A 21,807-nucleotide genomic window follows, 5' to 3' on the forward strand; every position below is an offset into this window, starting at 1 on the left:
AGCAAATATCGGTAACCGTGAAAGGCTGTGGCAGGACTAATACTTATTCCTAAAGGTATTCAATTTGTGCTACCTAGACGTTCGTAGCTGTGTTAACGAAAAATAAAACTTTCCAAACTTTAAACGCTAAGATACCAAACTCACAGTAGTTCTTTTAATTTCTTTTTATTGTCCATGGTAGAAGAGCGCAATATCATTATTTTATTAGAGACTTCCAGTATTTTTATAACATTTTCACATTTTACAGTAAATGAAGTAGTGAGGTCATACAATAGTTGTTAGTTTGCAACATTCGTGACAATCCCATCATTTTTCAATATGTAAAACTTACTGAAGGGTGGAATGTTTAACAGACAATAGTGTTTTTTGTGGCAATATTCAACACATACATGAAAGTATAAGTTGCCTAAAAAGCTGTGGGTGGCCTACCATGGAGCAGAAGTACAAGAATAAAAGAATTCATAAATTGTGTGTGACTGGCAAGTGTACGCGGGGTGGGAAGGCGGTCTGGCTGAGAGGGGTAGATGAGAAAGGCTGGCTTTAGGTGCACCTATAGGAGGCAGGAATGCAGAGGCGGGAAAACTGCACATCCCATAGTGATTGGAGGGTTACTGTGAGTGTGTGAGGGAATGAATGCATACTACAGAGGGTGGCGACGACCACAGGAAAGAGAGGAATTGGCCAGTGCTGAATGGGCCTGAGCTGAACTTAATGACGTGGGTACGGGCCTGCATGATTGGCAGGAAGAGGGTGGGCGTGTACCAGAGGGGAAAGGGGGTGTGGGTGGGAGGGAAAATATGCGCAGGAGTGGAGTCTATTGGAGGCCATCTGATAATGGTGAAGTAATGAGGTCAGAAGAGAGGTGGGGAAAAACGATTACTGACGTATGTCAGTGGGCGGAAAAGCAGCTGACTGGGAGAACTGGGGTGGGTGGGTAAGGAAGGGGTGGTGGATAAAGATAGGTGGGGAATTTGAGTGTGAGAAGCAAGGGGGTCTAAGGAGGAGGAGCTAATTGGGCGCAAACATGGCTGATAGGCTCCCCTTTCCGGCCTGATGTAGGTGGGGTAGTCATAGTGGAGTGTCCACCATCCGTATTAGCGGAGTAGACTCAAGAGAATTTTATGGGTGAAGAAAAATCGTAAGACTAAGAACTTTCTTTTACTTTTAACCATGTATATGACCAATTAAACCATTTTGCTGAAATTCCCCAATAGTTGCATCAAGACAGTGAATGGCTCATATTCATAACCGCATGTTGCAATATCTGTATAATAATGGCTAAAATACTGTAGTTAAAAATTGAAAGGGTTGAATCTTATGCTTCGTATAATTACTGAAGATAAAGCAAGTTTGTTCCTGTCCATCTTTTTGAAACGCTTTTCAAGTTTAATAAGATAAAAATAGATTCAAACTATCGTGAGCTTCGCTATGTTATCTGAATGTTGTCCTGTAATACAAATCACTATATCAATATAATATTGGTAAAACTAACTTAGTTGACAAGAATTGAAAACGCTGAATCTTATGCTTTGCCTAAAAAGTGAACAGCAGATTTGTTCCTGTTATCTTATTATGAACTGGCTATCAAGCTTAACAAGAAAAAATATATATCCCAAAACAACTGTGATCCTCGCCACATTTTTGGAAATGTTGTACTGTGATAAAAACCCAGCTATGTCTTTGCACAACCTTGGGGGAGTTCCAGTGCCAAAATGGTGCTGAGTGCGGGATAGTGGGTAGAGTTTGATTAGTAAGACAAAAAAGTGAGTGGAACAAAAAGATTAAAAAGAAGAAACCCAGTAAAAGTTTAATTAGTATATGGAGGGTAACCATCACAAACAACTCCCTGATCAATAACGGCATCTCTACCATAAGGGGCCTCAGGCCTGCTTCTAGCATACAAGAAAACCTCCCATAATGCCGCCAGTTAGGTTATGCTGGAATGTAACTGATTTCATATACAATCCAAAAAATCTAAAAAACAACCACAATGCCATTTATTGCAATGTCCCCAAGTGTAACGTCTAATTTGGTCTGAGCGTGCTTTCACCTAGGTGGCTTCTTCAGATCTACAAGTTATTCCTAAAATAACAACTATAAAAATTTCTGAAACAGCAATAAAATACAATAAACTAACAAACAAAAACAATAATAAATAACAGTAGAGGTCGATGGAAGTCATCCTGGCAGAACAGAATGCGTTAGGCTCATGGTTTATTACAGTCTTTTTGCCTCTAGTTCAGTGTTCATCCTTTTCTGTTGCAGTTAGGAAAAACTCTTACCTTTCGTGGAAAGCATTTCCTGTGGGGAGATAAAAGTGGTTAGTCTAACTGATTCAAAAATAAAAGTAGTCTTTATTGCAAGTAATGGGACGTTTATAAGGCTTTTACAAATCAAATGTTCAAAAAGTTAAATGTTCAAAAATCAAATGTTCAAAAAATGTTAAAAAAAAGTGAGGACATAGATCAATAGTATCCATGGTGGTTCAGTTTCCTGAGGGTAAGGATGCAGTTGATAAAAATGTGAATGTTGAGTCCTAGTCCTCTGTTGGCGTTAAGCCGAATCTGCCATTCCAATTCCCTCTTCTCCAGGATCAAGTTGGTGGGCCCTTGAAGGATTCCTTTTTTTCCAGCAAGTTAATAATATGGAATTTAAACTTCTTATATTTGGGGCTCTCCTTAGTGTGTTTGGCTAGGGCATTGTTGGGGTTGGAGTATTTCAGGTCGTGAAACTACTGCTCAGTCCTGTTCCTAATTTTGTTGATGGTCTTACCTACATAGAATTTTGGGCATTTGATGCATTCTGTCCTGTAGACCACACATTCACTGTTAGAATTATAGGTGCGTTTGCTGAAGTAGGTCTTTTTGGTGTTTGTACTGGTTGGTATTACTCAGAAGCTTACAGTAGCGGCAACCTACCCTATTACAGGAGTAGGTGCCTAGCTTGGTCTGGGGGAGTTGATCCGATTGTTTGCTTGCTTGTTCCAGTATCTGTCTTAGGTTTCTGTTCCTTCTGATGCAAAATGAGGGAGTATCTGAAAAAAGCGGGCCTATTGTCAGGTTGCTGTTAATAATACTCCAATTCTCTTTAATGATATTTTTCAACTTTAGAAAGTCTGTTGAGCAAGTGAGGATCATGGTAATCTGGTCTGGGTTCCGGTCTCCTTTCTTTCGCCTTCTGCTATTGTTGGAGCTGCCAGTGTGGGCTGCAAAATCTGGGTTTGATAATTTTGCTTCAGCTATGGGATCAAGGATGCTCCTGATTAATTTCTGGTTGTAGCCCCTTTCCCGAAAATCTTTTTCAAGATTCAGTAAATTGATGACAAAATCCTTATATTCCTTAGAAATACGGGCCATTCTTAGTCCCTGGGATTTTATCACATTCTTTCTGGTAATGAAAGGATGCATGCTTGAAGGGTATAGAAGCAGGTTTGTCCTGGTAGGCTTCTGAAAGAGGTTGTTGGGAGAGCCTTTCCAATTTTCTGTCTTCTGTAATGGTGAAGTCTAAGAAAGTAGCCTGCTCTTTGGTGGAGGCGTTGGTGAATTTAAGGAATTCCGTTGATGCGTTTACATGGACAAAGAATTTTTGCAGTTCATCCTCGGTACCGTTCCAAATAATTAGGATATCATCTATGTATCACAAACAGCAAGCAGTGTCCTGGAAGTAATGTAACATGTAGACGTGTTCCCTTTCCCATTTCCCCAGTGCCGTGCTCACCTTCCAGGCTTGTGGCCATCGCTGCCCCCCATGGCTATACCCTTCTTTTGTTTAAAGTATTGGTTGTTGAAGCAGAAGTTGTTGTTAGTGAGGAGGACGTTTAGGAGTCTGCTAGTGACTTCAATGTTATACCTCATATGTCATTGCCTTGGGTGGCCAGAGCTTCTGAAACTGCAGTAATACAGTAATTGTGCGGTAAAACTGTATATAGAGACTCCACATAGATTGTGACCAGGATGTAGTCCTCCTTTACTGAGATGTTTTTGATTTTGTTCAGTAGATCTCCTGTATCCAGTACAAAAGAAGGGTTCTTCTCGGCCAGTGGTTTTATTTTGACTTCCAGGAAAACTGATATAGCTTCCATAATGCTTTCCCCGCTAGCTATGACTGGGTGATAAGGGGGATCCAGGATGTTTTTGTGGGGCTTGGGGATCCCAAAAAAGTCTGGCAGTCTGGGGTGTTCAATTTTCAGGAATTTGAGCATTCTGTCACTAATGAGGCTTTCCTTGCAGAGAAATAACAGCTCCTCATAAATCCATGCGTAAGCCTCATTAATCCATTCTAGGTCGCATTGTTCGTACAAAGTCTCATTTTTTAGCATCGTTAAAATTTTGTTGTTATATGAATCTTGTGTCAGTGACCAGAATTCCTCCCCCTTTGTCAGCCTTCATTATTCTCCTTGCTCTGTCCAGGCTGAGGTTTTTAAGGGCTTTCCTTTCCTTGTCATGGGTTCGACACTTGGGGCTGCTGTTTGAAAAAGAGGAGACCGGAACCCAGACCAGCTTACCATGTTCCTCACTTACTTGACAGACTTCTTAAAGCTGAAAAAGATCATTAAAGAGAATTGGAGTATTATTAACAACCCGACAATAGACCTGCTTTTGCAGATACTCCATTGTTTTGCATCAGAAGGAACAGAAACCCAAGACAAATACTGGAACAAGCAAACAAACAATCAGATCCACTCCCCCAGACCAAGCCGGGCACCTATCCCTGTAATAGATTAGGTTTGCAGCTACTGTAAGCTTCTGAGTAATACCAACCAGTTTGACTGTCCAAACACCAAAACGACCTACTTCAGCAAATACACTATAATTGTAACAGTGAATGTGTGGTCTACAGGGCAGAATGCATCAAATGCCTGAAATTCTATGTAGGTAAGACCATCAACAAAATTAAGAACAGGATTGCGCAGAATCTTCATGACCTGAAATACTCCAACCCCAACAACGCCCAAGCCAAACACACTAGGGAGAGCCCCAACCACAACAAGTTTAAATTCCATATTATTGACTTGCTGTAAAAAGGAATCCTTCAAGGGCCCACCAACTTGATCCTGGAGAAGAGGGAATTGGAATGGCAGATTCGGCTTAACGCCAACAGAGGACTAGGACTCAACACTCACAGTCCGATCAACTGCATCCTTAACCTCAGGAAACTGAACCACCATGAATACTATTGATCTACGTCCTCACTAAACTTTTTTTTTTTTTTTTTTTTTTTAACATTTTTTGAACATTTGATTTATAAAAGCTTTATAAACATCCCATTACTTGCAATAAAGACTACTTTTTTATTTTTGAATCAGTTAAACTAACCACGTTCATCTCCCCACAGGAAAAGCTTTCCACAAAAGGTAAGAGTTTTTCCTAACCGCAACAGAAAATGATAAACACCGAACTAGAGGCAAAAAGACTGTCGTAAACCATGAGCCTAACGCATTCTATTCTGCAAGGATGATTTCCATTGACCTCTACTCTTAATTATTATTATTTTTGTTTGTTAGTTTATTGCATTTTATTGCTATTTCATTAGTGTTGAACATTTTTATAATTTTTATTTTAGGAATAACTTGTGGTAGCTCTGAAGAAGGTACCTAGGTGAAAGCACTCTCAGAACCCACTCTCAGAACCAAATTAGACGTTACACATAGGGACATTGCAATAAATGGCATTGTGGTTGTTTTTTTAGATTATTTTTCGAGTGTATACAAAATCAGTTACATTCCAGCATAACCCAACAGGAGGCGATATGGCAGGTTTTCTTATATGCTAGAAGCAGGCCAGGGGGCCCCTCATGGTGCAGATGCCGTCATTAATCAGGGAGTTTTTTGTGACTGTTACCCTCCATATACTAATTAAACATTTACTGGGTTTCTTCTTTTTAACATTATTGTTCCACTCACTTTTTTGTCTTACTAATCAAACACTACCCACTAACCCGCACTCAGCACACTATTGGTACTGGAACTCCCCCAAGGTTGCGCAAAGACATAGCTGGGTTTTTATCACAGGACAACATTTCCAAAAACATGGCGAGGATCAGAATTGTTTTGGGATATATATTTTTTCTTATTAAGCTTGATAGCCGGTTCATAATAAGATAACAGGAACAAATCTGCTGTTCACTTTTTAGGCAAAGCATAAGATTCAGCATTTTCAATTCTTGTGAACTAAGTTAGTTTTACCAATATTATTATTGATATAGTGACTTGTATTACAGGACAACATTCAGATAACATGGCGAAGCTCACAATATTTCAAATCCATTTTTTTCTTATTAAACTTGAAAAGCGTTTCAAAAAGATTGACAAAACAAACGCTTTATCTTCAGTATTTTTTACGAAGCATAAGATTCAATGCTTTCAGTTTTTAACTACGGTATTTTAGCTATTATTATACAGATACTGCAGCATGTGGTTATGAATATGACCCTGTCATGGTCTTGATGCAACTATTGGGGAATTTCAGCAAAATGGTTTCATTGGTCATATACATGGTTAAAAGTAAAAGAAAATGTATGTTCCTAGTCTCATGATTTTTCTTCACCTGTAAAATTCTCTGAGCCTACTCTGCTAATATGGATGGAGGATGCTCCACTACGACTACCCCGCCTACATCAGGCCAGATAGTGTGGGCAAAGTGTGGGAAGCCTATCAGCCATGTTCGTACCCAGTTAGCTCCTCCTCCTTAGACCCCCCTCACTTCTCACACTCAAACTACCCACCCATCTTTATCCACCACCCCCTTCCTTATCCACTCACCCCCAGTTCTCCCACCAGCTGCTTTCCCGCCCACCTATCCCTGCCCACTGTCTGACGTCAGTAATCGTTTTTCCCCACCCCTCTTCTGACCTCATTCCTTCACCATTATCAGATGACCTCCAATAGACTCCACTCCCGCGCATATTGTCCCTCCCACCCACACCCCCTCTCCCCTCTGGTACATACCCACCCTCTTCCTGCCAATCAAGCAGGCCCGTACGCACATCATTAAGTTCAGCTCCAGCCCATTCACCACTGGCCAATCCCTCTCCTTCCTGTGGTCTAGTCGCCACCCTCCGTAGTACACATTCATTCCCTCACACACCCACAGCAGCCTTCCAATCACTACGGGACACCCAGTTTTCCCACTTCTCCACTCCTGCCTCCTATAGTTCCACCTAAAGCCAGCCTTTCTCATCTTCCCCTCTCAGCCAGACCACCCTCTCACACCAAGTACACTTGCCAATCACACACAATTTACAAATTCTTTTATTCTTATACTTCCCTCACTCCACCGTAGCCTACCCCCAGCTTTTTAGGCAACTTATACTTTCACGTATTTGTTGACTGCTGTCGCAAAAAACACTATGTCTGTTAAACATTCTACCCTTCAGTAAGTTTTACATATTGAAAAATGATGGGATTGCCAAGAATGTTGCAAACTAACAACTACTGCATGGCCTCACTACTTCATTTACTGTAAAATGTAAAAATGTTATAAATACTGGAAGTCCCTGATAAAATAATTATACTGTGCTCATCAACCACGGACAGTAAAAAGAAATTACAAAGAACTACTGCGAGTATGGTATCTTAGCATTTAATTAAAGTTTGGAAAGTTTTATTTTATATTAACACAGCTAAGGACTTCTAGGTAGCATGAATTGAATACCATTAGGAATAATTATTAGTCCTGCCTTAGCCTTTCACGGTTACCGATTTTGCTTTATTGGAGGTTCCTTGAACTCCAATAACCCCTCCTCGACTAGTTCGCTAATCGGTCCAAGTACGTTTTTTGGTACTAGCAAACAGCGGCATTTTGGGTGCCGATACACGGCTTGCTACCGCAAGACTTGTAAGCTCAGTGCTTTGAATTAGGAAAAGTAACATTACAGAATTAGGAATGGAGATATGCTATGCAGCTAGTGAGACAGACTATTCCTACATATACTGAAAAGGATATACTTTTAATTTCAGTTTTACCACGGAATAGAAAGAAAATTGTGAGGTAAGCTAAGAAAATGCTCTTGAATACAGAAAAATTAAAACTCAAGCAATACGTCTCTTGCAAATAAGAGCAAGGTGTCAGAAGGCAGCAGAATTCTCATTTACAGTCACAAGGAGTACCCTAAGAAACAAAAAAAAAGAAAACATAACCAACCAGACTGCAGCGTCACACATTTAATGTACAAAAATATTTACAAACCAAAGCCTGAATGCTTTCGTCTTAACACTACAAAGACTACATTAGAATGATTTACCTGCCACAGTAACGGACTGTAAGTGCTAAAACCTCATCCAGACAACAAACATTTTGTAAAATGAAAGTGATATCATCCAAAGAGTGTAGTGGCTCAGATTAAAGGAACATCATATAAAACCAAACAAATTCATAACAGAGTAGACTAACATTTGAGTGCAAGACTAAAACTGAAAAAAAAAAAAAAACATAAGGAACAGTAAATGTACGAAGTATTATGAATCAACCATAAATGAAAAAAGTTATTAAACAATAACTTAAACTAAAGCAGCTTTTTTGTTTAATGCACTAATAACTGAAACAGCATCATTAATACGACGGGAAGCTGAGGCATAGAGTCTCGGCTGCTTTGAAAGCTATTTGTATTTGAGCAAATTATCAAAATCTCCACTCAGATTTGTTAGTGTTACCCTGTCAATAATGAAAAATAAAAACTTTTTAAAATTTGATCAGTGTGTCTGAACAAAATGTTGTTTTTTTAATGATATCATAGACATGCTCCTGAATTCTATCTTTTAGCTTTCTAATTGTTTTCCCCTCATATTTTCCCCTCATAAAAGGAGCTGCAGAAGCTGCATGTAGCAAGGTAGACAATATGGGAGGTGCGACAATTACACCTCCCTGGGCAAGGTATAGGTTTTGCAAAGATTTCTACTGAAATGCATGGACTTTTGTTGATAAACCTACAAAACTTGCAGGTCCCACATTTCCGCATTGCTCAGTGTACTCTCGTCAATGCATCTCCAATACTGGGCAATTCCAAAAGTGTCTTAATGTTTCTACCTTTCAAAAAGACAATCACAGGGGCTGTTCCTATATGTTTCTTGTTGTCACTGGGAAAAAAACAGATCCCAATTCAACCTAACTATACTGGCACTTAAGAAAACATCCTTTCTATATGGAATGGAAAAAGTAGGAATGGACGAACCAAAACTAGTACTACTCATCCTGCCCAGAGTTGATTCCACAACACTCTCAGTTGCAGCAGACCTGATTTTTAATACAGGTGGAAAATGGTCACTATGATGACTAACCACTTCAGTTCTAATAGTGTTTAACAACTGAATGGGGTATGCCCTTTCCATAAACATACATATAAAATGCTGTATGTCAATATCAAAAGTACTGCTGTCTGATATGAAAGCCTGACCATTTGGCCTTTGACAACAGACTTTTTGATGGAAAGGGTGACAACTGTTAAAATGTACATATGAGTTAGAAAACGTCTCCTTTCTGTAAAAATTTGATGAAAGACAATCATTGACAGGATTCTTTTCCAACATAATGTCCAAATAATTTATCCTGTCTGTACCGTAAGAGTAATTTAAGAAAAGATGTAAAATTTTGCCATTGAAAATGGAATGTTTTCCATTGTTCTATAGTACCTTTCCATAAGAAGAGCACATCATCAAGAAAACGGAAGAAAATACTTCTCAGAGGTACAGGCAAGCACAGGAGGACTATGGCTGACCAAGTTTGCAGATGACTGCAAACTAGGGGCTATAATTGACTCCGGCTGACACAGACATCCTCCAAAAGGGTCTCACTGAGACAGATACCTGGTGTCAGAACCATGGCCTCAAGCTAAATGCCAAAAAGTGCATAGTCATCCCCTTTGGAAAAAACAAAGTACCCACAAACTACCACATAGGCGGTAGCCCCCTAAATACGGAAGACGCAATAAGGGACCTGGAGACCCAAGTAGAGAGTAATCTCTCCTTTGATAATCACATTGCCAAAGTGGTTAGAAAATCCTGTGTGGCCCACCTAATCACAAAAGGGGTTTGCATCCAGATCAAGAGAGGTCACTGAGCATGTCTACGCATCACTCATCAGACCCCATTTGGCATGTACCTTACAAGACACCTGCAACAGCTGGAAAGACCACAGAAGTACCTCACCAAGAGGATCACTGGCCTAAAACAGATGCCCTATGCAGTTCAAATGAAGAAACTCCAGCTGTACTCGGTTGCATATTACCTACTCAGAGGTGATCTATGGCTGACATACAAGGCCATATCCATCCAACCCAGAATTGATGGACATGCTCCACCTAAAGAAAACCATGTCCCCTCGAGCCACACGCCCTAGGGATCTAAACCTCGCCACAAAGTACAGTTTTGTACCTACCATAAATGTAGATGTTAGAGTGGTTATGCTGCTGCAGTCATCACACTTGGGTTACCCCGCCGTCAGGCGGTCCCGCAGTCGGCCTGAATTCCAAAGCCTTAGTCCGGCGTCAGTTGTCATTGCTTCTTCCCTGACGTCAGTGCGGCAGGGGTATAAAAGAGGCAGCCGATGCCATTTTCTTCAGTTTTTCTTGCCCCAGATGTCAGGTGCCCCAAACTAAGAAGGCAAAATAAGAAGCTTGCAAAACATACCTTAGTGCAAAGCAATGGTACTAGTTGTAAGCAAATACACCATATAGACATGCATCCCAAAGGTTGAAGTACATGGAGGAATAAGAAAAGCCTTGTTAGGTAGAGGAGATGGAGGGAGGGTAACCTGGACTGCAGCAGCATAACCACTCGAACATATACATTTATGGTAGGTACAAAACTGTACTATGTTCATCGTGCTATGCTGCTGCAGTCATCATACTTGGGTAGAATCCCAAAGCTATGTTTGGGTGGTAGGAGCTAAACTGGGTTAGGTGCAGCTAAGATGCCCTGCAGAACTGCAGTGGAAAACCCAGCTCTGGTTTTTGAGTACAGAGGAAGGTGGTAATGCTTGGTGAAGGTGTGCACTGAACTCCAGGTAGCTGCCTCCAGAATGTCCTTTGTTGGGACTCCTCGGAGGAAGGCTGCTGAGGTTGCTGTAGCCCTGGAGGAGTGAAACCTAACACTAGCAGGCACTGCTTTCCCGTGGTGTGAGTAGCAAAAGCGGATGCAATGTGCTATCCATTTGGAAATGGTCTGTTTTGAAATAGCCTTTCCTTCTGAGCCTGGTGCATAGGATACAAGGAGTTGGTCAGATTTTCTGAAGGCCTTTGTCCTGTCCAAGTAGTAACGTAACTGTCTGTGAATGTCCAAAGAGTGAAGGAGTCTTTCTCCTTTATTCTGTGGGTTTGGATAAAAGGTAGGTAAGTGTATGGTCTGATTGAGAGCCACACTGGATACTACCTTTGGCATGAAGGAAGGGTTGGTGCGTAAAGATACTATGTCCTGATGGAAAATGATGAAGGGCTCCACTGCCATAAGTGCCTGCAGTTCTGAGACTCTGCGTGCTAAGCTGATAGCCAGCAGCAGGGCAGTCTTCCATGACAAGTATTGAAGCTCTGCTGAAAAGGCTGGTTCAAAAGGAGGAAGTGTTAACTTTGAGAACAAAATTTAGGTCCCAAGTTGGAGTAGGTGGTTTTCTGGGGGGGGGGGGGTCTTATATTTTCTGCCCCTCTGAGAAACTGCCTTAGCAAAGGATGAGAGAAAATGGGAGGAACTGTATTCATATTGAGCTGAAATGGCTGAAGCATGGATCTTTATGAATGAGAAAGAAAGGCCTTTGTGTAGCATTAGATATTGGAGTATGTGCGGAATGTTTGGGATGCCAGGATTTAGGCTTCTGGCCTGGTTCCATACACAAAATCTTTTCCATTTGTCTGAGTAAGTTTTTTTGGTGCTTCCAGGCCTCCAAAATGACATTCTGGACGTCCTTTGAGAGAAGTGTTGCTTGATAATTTAAGGTATTTTCCATGCAGCTAGATTTAAGGTCCTTAGCTGACTATGAAGGATCTGAGAGTTTTGTTGGGTTAACAGCAGAGGGAATTGAGGTAAGATCCATGGAGGGCTGTGAGTCAAGTGTCGTAGTAGTGGGTACCAGTGTTGACGTGGTCAGTCCGGGGCAATGAGGATCATCTGTGGTCTCTCTGATCTGGTTTTCAGTAATACCTGGGTGAGTAGAGGCAGAGGTGGGAAGGCGTAGACTGACAATGCTGTCCAACTGAATGACAGGGCATCCACTTTCCAGGCCAGGGGATGGTAAGTCCTTGTGCAAAAGTTTTGTAGCTGGCAATTGTTGGTTGAGGCAAACCAGTCTATGTCTGGTGTTCCCCACCTTTGCGTTATCATTGAGAATACTTGTGGGTGTAGTCTCCACTCGTGAGGGTCTGTCAAATTTCTGCTTAATTTGTCTGCCAAAATGTTTTCTTTTACTGGCAGGAATTGTGCTTGCAGTTGTACTTGGTAAGTTAATGCTGTATTCCACAAGTCCATTGCCTGTCTGCATGGTGGGTAGGAGTGCGTCCCTCCTTGTTTGTTTCTGTACCACATAACTGTGGTGTTGTCCATCCTTATTAGAAGTTGCCCTGGATGCAAAAGGTCCTTGAAGGCTGTTAGTGCATTTTTTACAGCTAGCATCTCCTTTTGATTGATGTGCAGTTGCCTTTGGTTTGCAGACCATTTGCCCTGTATGCATTGTCCTGCCATGTGTGCACCCCAGGCGTAGTCTGATGAATCTGTTGTCAAGGTTTGGTTTGGTGGAGGTGAGACAAAAGGAAGGCCCTTGTTTGCTTGGCATGCTTGGGCCCACCATAGAAATTCTTTTTGAAGGCAGGGAATGAGAGTTATAGTTGCTTCGAGGCTGTGTCTGTGTTGGGACCATACGCTTTTTAGGTACCATTGTAGTTCTCATATGCAGCCTTGCATATGCAATTAGTTGAATGCAGGATGCCATGTACCCCAATGCCTGCAGGAATTTCCTTGCAGTGAGCTGGGTAGAAGTTGCCATACTTTTGAAGTACTGAGCCAGTTGTTTTTGCTTGTCTGGCGTGAGGTAAGCCATCTGGGCCCATTGTATTCAAGCTGGCACCCAGGAAAATTATTTCTTGTGAGGGTATTACTTTTGACTTCTTTTTGTTTACTGTGAAACCTAGGCAACTTAGCAACTTTGTTACAAATGCCAGATGCTGTAGTAGGATGTCTTTGCTGTCCGCTTGGATCAGGCAGTCGCCCAGATATGGATAAGTTTGTATTCCTCGCTGTCTGCAGTATGCAATTACTGATGCCAGGCATTTCGTGAATACTCTGGGCGCAGTAAATAAGCCAAAGGGCAATGCAGAGAATTGATAATGCATTGTGCCTGCCAAAAATCTGAGGTATCTTCTGCAATCTTGTCTGATAGGGACATGCAGGTATGCCTCTTGGAGGTCCAACGTTACCAGCCAAGACTCCTTGCCCAGCATGGGAAGATGCTGCTGTAGTGTGAGCATTTTGAATTTGGGAATGTCCAGGTACGTGTTTAGAATTGAAAGGTCTAAGATGGGTCTCCAGGCTTTGTCCTTTCTTGGTACTAGAAACCGTCTTGAGTAAAATCCTTGACCTTGCTCTTTTGCAGGTACCTTGTGAATTGCTTTCATGTTCATGAGAGCTGAAATTTGCTTTTGTGCCTCTGTCCATTGGTTTGTTGGCAGATTTGGCATGCCTCTCATCCGTGGTAAAGTGTGAAAATGAAATCTGTAGCCTCGGGTAATAATATCCAGAACCCATTTGTCCTTTGGTATGATGTGCCAATTTTGTGGGAAAAGAGCCAGTTTTCCTCCTAGAGGTGCTGCCTGGGCAATTTTGCTTGGCAGGCTGAGAGGAAAGTCATTGAGTTTGTTTTCTGAAGGGTTGAGATCTGTCGTCTCCCCCTCTGAGTTGTTGTTTGCCATTGTCTAGGCCTGAAGGTACCCTGTGCCTGGCCTCTGCCCCTAGGGCGTCTATACCTGCCCCTTTGGGGTCTGTCTGAAGCAGGAAAGGACCAGTTTTTTGATGGCCAGTTTCTGCTGAAGCGAGGAGGCTGTACCTGTAAAAAATCCTTAACTGTTTGCATTGATTTTGCCTTTTCTTCCATCTTCTTTAAAACTTCCTCTGCTTTGACACCAAATAACGCAGCCTTTTGCAGTGGAGCATCCAGTAACTTTGCTTTGACATGTTCTGGTAAGGTCTGCTCTTTTAGCCAAGCATGTCTACGTATTACAGACCCTGTGACTGCTGCTCTACATGAGGCCTCCAAAGAATCAAAACCACACTGCAAGGTATGTTTACCCACTTGTTCTGCTGTATGCAACAAATCTTGCATCCCTTTGAAATCTAGTTGATCTGTTTGAAGGATCACTTTCTGTTTTAACTGAGTAAGCAAGTACTGCTGGTATTTAATCATGTGGAATTGGCAGCTTAATGCCCTCATGGCCAAAGTGGCAGAGGTATACACTTTTTTCCCCCATCTTTCTAATGCCCTGGAATCTCTTTCAGCAGGTAGTGGATTCTTAGCAGTAGAGGCCTTAACCCCTTTGGGACCATGGGAAATGGTTTCTGGGTCTGCAGCAGGGCTTTTATATAAAACTTGTGAGAGTCAGGGACTCGATAGTATCTGTCTGGCTTAGGTGGTGCTGGAGGTAAGGAATCTGGATTTAGACTGGATTCAGTGTAGACATCATCCAGAATGTCCAAAACAGGAGGAATGGCTAGGGGTCTATGTTGAGGCAAAAGAAGAAACTCACAGAGTCTTTTCTTGGAGTCAGAGTAATCTTGTCCTTCCCAGTGGAAATGCTCTCTCATGGTGTGCAGGGTTTCCCCAAAAGAGAAGTCTTCGGGGGGGGAAACAGAGGGAATAGACTCCTCAGCATCTGAGTCTTCAGAGAGAGGGAAGGGGTAATCCTGTTCCTCAGAGTCTGATGAGAAAATGGATTCCTGATCAGAAGGAGGTAAAGCTTCCTCCAGTCTAGGCCTTTTGTCAGGAGGGGGCTGGGAACCTCTGAGAAGGGTAATCAGGTCCTGCGCCATTTTGTGCATCTGTTTTTTAGGCATAGGGGCCTGTAAGGGAGTCTGTGGACCCGGTTTCTTAACCTTTGGAAGCTTAGTGTATGACTTAATGGAAAGAGTCGTCGGTTTAAAGACGTCTTCTGAAACCGAAGGCCTGTCCATAGTCTCCGGATCGCCACCAGGGCTGGAGTCCGCGAGTTGAGGAGGAACCAGTTCCAGTGGCCCAGTAGATTCTGACTGGGAGGTAGTCATATTTTCTAAATCTGCGGTAGTCAGGGACTGCGTAGGCGCCTCACGAAATACTGATCCGGCGGCAGGCCTAACTGAGACCTCGGTATCTGGCCTAGGTCTAGGCTGCCGGTCTTTGTCCTTGCGTTTTTTAAACATAGCGGTAGTCGGAGGTTCCGATGACATAATGTAATTGAATTTTCTGCCAAAATAATGTCGGGCGTTATCAGCCCGACGCTTAATAGTGCGTTTACTGAACCTAGCGCAAAACCGACAACCAGAAACGTCGTGGTCTGGGCCTAGGCAAGGAATACAATAAGAATGAAAATCCTTATGAGGCATTTGCTTTCCACAAGAAATACAATTATTAATTTTGTCTGACATCGGTCTGAGGCAAGAAATGTTTCCCCAACGGGGTACTTAGCTTTATAGAAGACTTCGGCTGAAATTCTGTTCGAAAATCTCAGGAGCTGGCCGACCGGCACTTGCAAACTGCTTCTGCTTTGGGCACCGCGCAGCAAGAAAGACTGAAGAAAATGGCGTTGGCTGCCTCTTTTATACCCCTGTCGCATTGATGTCAGGAAAGAAGCGACAACAACAGACGCCGGACCAAGGCTTTGGAAATCAGGCCGACTGTGGGACCGCCTGACGACAGGATAACTCAAGTGTGATGACTGCAGCAGCATAGTACGATGAACATCAATAAATAGGACGTGCTGGAGGGATAGATTCCTGTCCCAGAGACTTCCCATGCTCTGGAACAAGATTCCAATCTACATTAGGCAGGGCTCCCTGCTAACACTCTTCAAAAGAAACCTTGATGGGAAACAGAAAGTTTACCCCAGGGATCACTTCAATGGCTCTGCTGGACAGAGGCACAAAATTAAAGGGGGCGGCGAAAGCCAATACATTACAGCTAGGCTTATAAATGCCTTCGGGCAGATAGCCTACCCATGTACTATGGAGTGAAACTAGGGAGTGAACACCATTGTTTTGTCCCACATGGCTAACACAATGTTGGCATACAGAGTCATAGGCCACACCCATTGCCACACCAGATACCTGATGGTAGTACTCTCCCTAGAAGAAAATAAAACTGTTGCTTAATGTTAATTCAAGGACAGCAATAACTACACGGGTATCTTGGGTAGTCAAAGATGTGTACTCCGACAGAAAATTGAAAAACCATTTGGTTCCAATCTCGTGAAGAATGACAGAGAATAGGTCCACAACATCAACAGTGATAAAAATAGTACTATCATTGTACTGTAATAAGTTTAAAACCTACAAAAGATGCCAAAAGTCCTTTAAAATATAAGATTCAGATTCAATAATCGAATTACACTTGTAATCCATGTATTTGGCCAGGGGTTCACTCTTAAAACCCTTGGCCGACACAACAGGCCTCAAAAGGGGTTCAAGAGAGCATGTATGGGTTTTTGGAATACCGAAGCTACATGCTATCTTGGGTTTAGAACATTTAGGTACTCCCACTGCTCATACTGAATTTCCCCCTGCATGACCATATCATAAAGTAAAGTCCAACTTAGCATATGCGATATTTATTTTGTTAACTGAAACTCTTCTCCAAGTCAGATTTTAGATAACAGCAACAACATTTCAGAAGAGTAATCAAAACTATTCATTATTACTGTCCCCTACCCCCTACAAGGCGTCCCCTCACACAAAGGTATTTTGTATAAACTTTGATCTCTATGGCAAGTAAGAAAACTATTGGGAAAAGTGGATTTATACATTTCTATTACAGAATGTTTACAATGACTTAAAATCAGTTTTGATTTGTGAAATTTCTGTAGAAACAGAGTAGCAATATCTGGATGTTTAATGTGATGGACTAACCCCATGAGCTGTTAATAAGCCCACAGTCTCCATTTGCTGACTGTGTGACTCTAAACATGTCACTTAACCAAAAGGGCTCTTGGGTCACCATTGAAAAATGATATTTCTGCCTAATGGTTTATCCAGTTAGCATACAAATTAAAATAAATGATCAGACTAGTGTCTGGCCATTACAAGCTGGAACAGAAATGGAAAGGGAGACTTTATGGAACTATGACATAATGTGGTAGAACAAACTCCCAGTGTACAAACCAATACAATTCTGTGTGTATAAAGGACAGAAAAAAATTATGACCGACAGCACATAGATTGAAAAAGAACTATGACTGACAGAACATATGTGGTACAGCAGGCTCGGGTCTACTTCACCCTGTCGAAGGCAGACAATATCGAAGCTGATATTGTTGGCACCAAAATGTCGAAAGCAAAAGTCATCGCGCATGTAAATGGAAATCTCCGTAAGGGGAGATTTCCATTTACTGCAATGTAGTGCGATCTCGGAGTTGGTATATTTAAGTAGCGGGGTGTGTGCGTGTGGGGGGGGGGCTTGCCCCCTTGCATACAGCAATTGTGTTGTGTTTTTTTTTTTCTGTGTGTGCGTGTTCGATGTTTGGGGGTTTCCACATTTTCGTGTTGATTATTACACTGTCGACAGTTTGAGTTTTCAACAGCATAATATAAACACGCAGGCTCATTTCCCCTACTCATTGTGGAACCTGCAAATCTTGGTTCACTGCCACCCTCACCTCCTCCACAGTATTAAGGATCTAATGATTTCTGCATCTTTTTATTCCCCCAATAACCGCTCACAACAGAGTGACTGACATTTTAGGAAATGCTAAATCTGTATGATTATTCTCATACAAGTAATGAACCTCATCTATAGAAAGATCTCATAATGACACCCAAGACATTTAAAAAAAAAAAAAAAAAAAAAAAAAATCTCCATATGAAACCATTGAATGTACAAAATAGTGGCAGAAATCCAAATGCCATTCCCTAACAAAGTAATGTTCATATGCTGCATGATGCCTACCTGTGGTCATGACCTGCTCATTCTCCTTCATGTCCCATCTCTCTTCTTTGCGTCTTGCACCACTAACTATTACATAGTCACAGTTTGCAGGGTCGGTCTGCATCTCAATGTAATTATCACAAAGGTGGCACTTCATCCTGAACCTGAGAGGGGAACAAAAATGCAAAGTTAACAGGGCAGGTTTTGCTTACACCAAGCAGTGCATCTGAGTCAAGACCTCCAGATCTTTATACAGACAAAAGAAAATGGCACAGTTATATAAATGCTGATTTACAGAAGTACCCCCTGACCCCTCTAGACAATTATACTGCCTTCTTTGTTGACAGCACCACTCCAAAATGCAGTCCCGCCCCTTGCTTAATAAATACCAGTAGTATGAATACCAATTCTGGTTTCTCCGAAGACAGGCCAATGGCCTAGTGAGACTAACCAGTCAAGAAGGCATAAATAAATACATACAATAAAAAATAATAATTCTGGTAAAACAGCTCATCTCATCATCCAAAAGTCCACATCATCATGCGTCTTCCCTTAGAGTTATCCTGGTATACGTTTATCTGACTGCTACCTATCTGAAGCCCACTAACTCATGCCTGCCCTTCCTAACCCACTTCTGAAAAAAAGTTCTGTAAGTTACCTTCAAGGTCCTTGTAACCTAACCTTGGTGGTAAAGACCCCCACCCCAAAATAAAAATCGGTTTCCTTCCATCAGAAGCCTCCTGGGTCTGTTGAACATGACAGAGTTTCAGTTTAGTGGCCAACTGAATGCAGTATATCCATTATCCTTCTAAAATGTAGATAGTATTAGCAAGTACCACGCATCCTTGAATTTCAATACTGTTTTTGACCTACAAACATGCTCAGTATTCAATTTGTAAATATGTATTTATTCACAACTGTCCTTAAATCTTCCCACCCCATCACTTTTGCTCTTCAAGTGCCGACCTCTAGTCACATACAAACCCAATTCTGAAAGGTTTCGTCTTCTAGAAATTTTAGTTAGTTTACCTATTTAACATTTATTAACCAAGCAGATCTCTCAGAATCAAGGACTAGTTTCCAGAGGAGACCCGGGGACCAAAGACTTCAACAAGATGATATGGACAGATCAGAGTGGATAAGCAAAACAACATCCACACAGGGATCCATTTTCTACTATACCAGTTTCGTCTGGTTGTGGAAGTTTTTGTTAATTGAGGAGGCCTGTTGTGTCACAGAACTATAAAATGGCAACATTTTTTTTTTAACTTATTTATTGACCCGCTAAGCCAATGCCCACAACTGTCTTTTTGCAGGGGTAAACCAAGAGAACTACATGGTTAAAAGGCTTACTCAGAGTCATACAATAAGCAAATGAAGGTGAAATTAATCAAATTGCATACCTCAGGCACAACAAGTAGCTCAGTAACCGCTAAGGGTTATAGTCTTCTGTGCTAACTGTGAGACCATCCTTACAAACACAAGAGTTCAAGAAAAAAACAGAATTAAAACTAGTCAATGCTCATTAAAGTTAGTGAAAGAATTCTACAAGGCGAGTTCATGGTGTTCCTAAATACAAAATTGTATGGCAGATGAACATCAGAGATTCACATTGCAGAGATCTACTACATCTATATGTTCTACGTATGACTCTCGGTTACTATGTAGGCTCACAGGCAAAAAAAGTGCATATGGTACATCTAGATTTCAATAAAGCTTTTGCTAACAAGCCTTAATAGGGGGCTGCATGGAACAAAAGGATAGGGGATTCAAATGGTTGGACAGAATCAGAAATGCAAGAAACCTTAGAGGGGGACAGTTTGGACAGCTGCAAAATGTGATGACAGTGACTAGCAGGTACCACACAGCTTAATATTAGGACCAGTTTGGATCAGCAAACGCATGAAAATTCTCAACTTGTTCACAAACGGCCTTGGGTATTACATAAGCAAATAGCAATAGGGAACTAGCTTCCCAAATGATTTGGTGCAAATCACAAGCACACAAGCTATGCAGATAAATGACAGCTACAATTTTATGTAAAAAGCACAGGAAATCAAAGGACAACTGGTATTCCTGGAGCAAAGAGGAAGAACAAAGCAGAGTATTTCAATCACCTACAGGATGCGCACTTTAGTGTGACAGGACTGTGGTAAAGGCCAACAGAATGCTGAATTACATTGCCAGTCCACAGACTTGGACTCTAGGCATAGCTTCATAAGTAATGGGCTAGCTGCTCTTGCAGGCCATTTTAACCCAAGTCAGCTTCCTTTTGGTGCTTGAATTTAACCTATCCCATTTGGTGTTAGATTAGCCTTACCCATCCCATGGTCAAAAACTGTACGTTACCTCTAGTGAGAATAACTGGGATCATACCATAGACAATTTGAAGGGACCCATGTATGGGATAAAGCAATTAGGAGCTGCCTCAATTCATTAGTAGTACGGGGGAAGGATAAGGCTGGGAAAAGAATTTGAACCCTGCATCACTGATAGTACAGTGGTTTAATGCAGCGGTTTCATCTATCTGATCAGACATGCAGGTGATGACTTAGAACACTGTCTTCAGATCAGAAGGCCATGTCCTGAAAATCAGCAAAATGTCTGGCATTATGCAAATGAAATCCACCAAGATGATCAAGAGACAAAGGGTTATGGAGTAAAAGAAACAGCAAATGAAGTGCCACACCATGTCATAAGAAGGGCAGGTTAATGACACTGAAGCTGAAAGACCTGGGAGACATGGCTATGAGAGGGGAATTCAATAATGCTATCAGGAACTATTAATTTAAGAGGGTATTGAAGCCCTGGAATGGATTTTTGAGGGGGTGGGACATACATCTGCAGATGTGTTTAAAAGTGTCTGGCACATGTTGGAAAGAGGAGATGGTAATTTGTAAGGGTCAAATGAAATCTGCAGGCAGATAATACATAGACATATTTATGCTTGTCTGTATCGTCTGTACACTGTCAGTGTTCACTGGACTGCAATCACAACGTCTTTATTTATCAATGACCTTCATTTGAATATACCCCAAGCCATCTGCATTCAATATGCTGATGACTCAACTCTAATCTGTGCTGCTAATAACGTTTCCTCCCTCCAGTCCCTCACCCAAACAGTCTTCCATAATGTAGAAAATTGGTTTATGGAACACTCCATCCTTCTTAATCCCAAAAAAACAAAACTTCTTCTCTTTACCCCTACGCACAAATCACCAACACCTTTCTTCACTATCTCCTCTAACAATGCTACCTGTATTAGTCCAGATATGACCACTCGCCTATTAGGTGTAACTATTGACAACCATCTTAATTTTGATGACCACATTAATAACACCATTAAATCAGTTAACAAAAAAATCGGTACTCTCTACAGAATTAAACCCTTTCTTACCCCATCTGCTAGAAAAACAGTGGCCCAGACCCACCTGATCTCCACCCTTTTCTATGCCTCTGCTATATATACAAACTTGTCTAAAAATAACATCACCAAACTTTCTACCTGTTACAATAGTATTACTAGATTCATTACTGCTACCCCTTTTAGAACCCACCACTGTCTCAACCTCAAGCAACTAGATTGGTTAGAACTCAACAACCACTTACTCTATCAACAATTAATTATCATTCATAAGACCCTTTACTACCCTGATGCTACCCCTAGCCTTACAAAACTGATTTCACCTTATAAAAACCTAGCCACACTACGCTCGGCTAATAAACT

At 41.6% G+C, this 21,807-nt stretch overlaps 1 protein-coding gene across 1 annotated transcript in view; it reads right to left on the reverse strand.

Annotated features, from left to right (window-relative positions):
* Window positions 1-21,807, reverse strand: part of YJU2B (YJU2 splicing factor homolog B) — a 986,874-nt gene that overhangs the window by 120,019 nt on the left and 845,048 nt on the right. The window contains exon 8 of the mRNA XM_044057152.1: window positions 18,102-18,244. Within this exon, the coding sequence (XP_043913087.1) occupies window positions 18,102-18,244 (143 nt within the window). The remainder of the gene's footprint in view (window positions 1-18,101; window positions 18,245-21,807) is intronic.

The sequence above is a fragment of the Protopterus annectens genome, chromosome 15.part0 (genome assembly GCF_019279795.1).
Source record: "Protopterus annectens isolate FY-2018-M chromosome 15.part0, PAN1.0, whole genome shotgun sequence".
Classification (NCBI taxonomy): Eukaryota; Metazoa; Chordata; order Ceratodontiformes; family Protopteridae; genus Protopterus; species Protopterus annectens.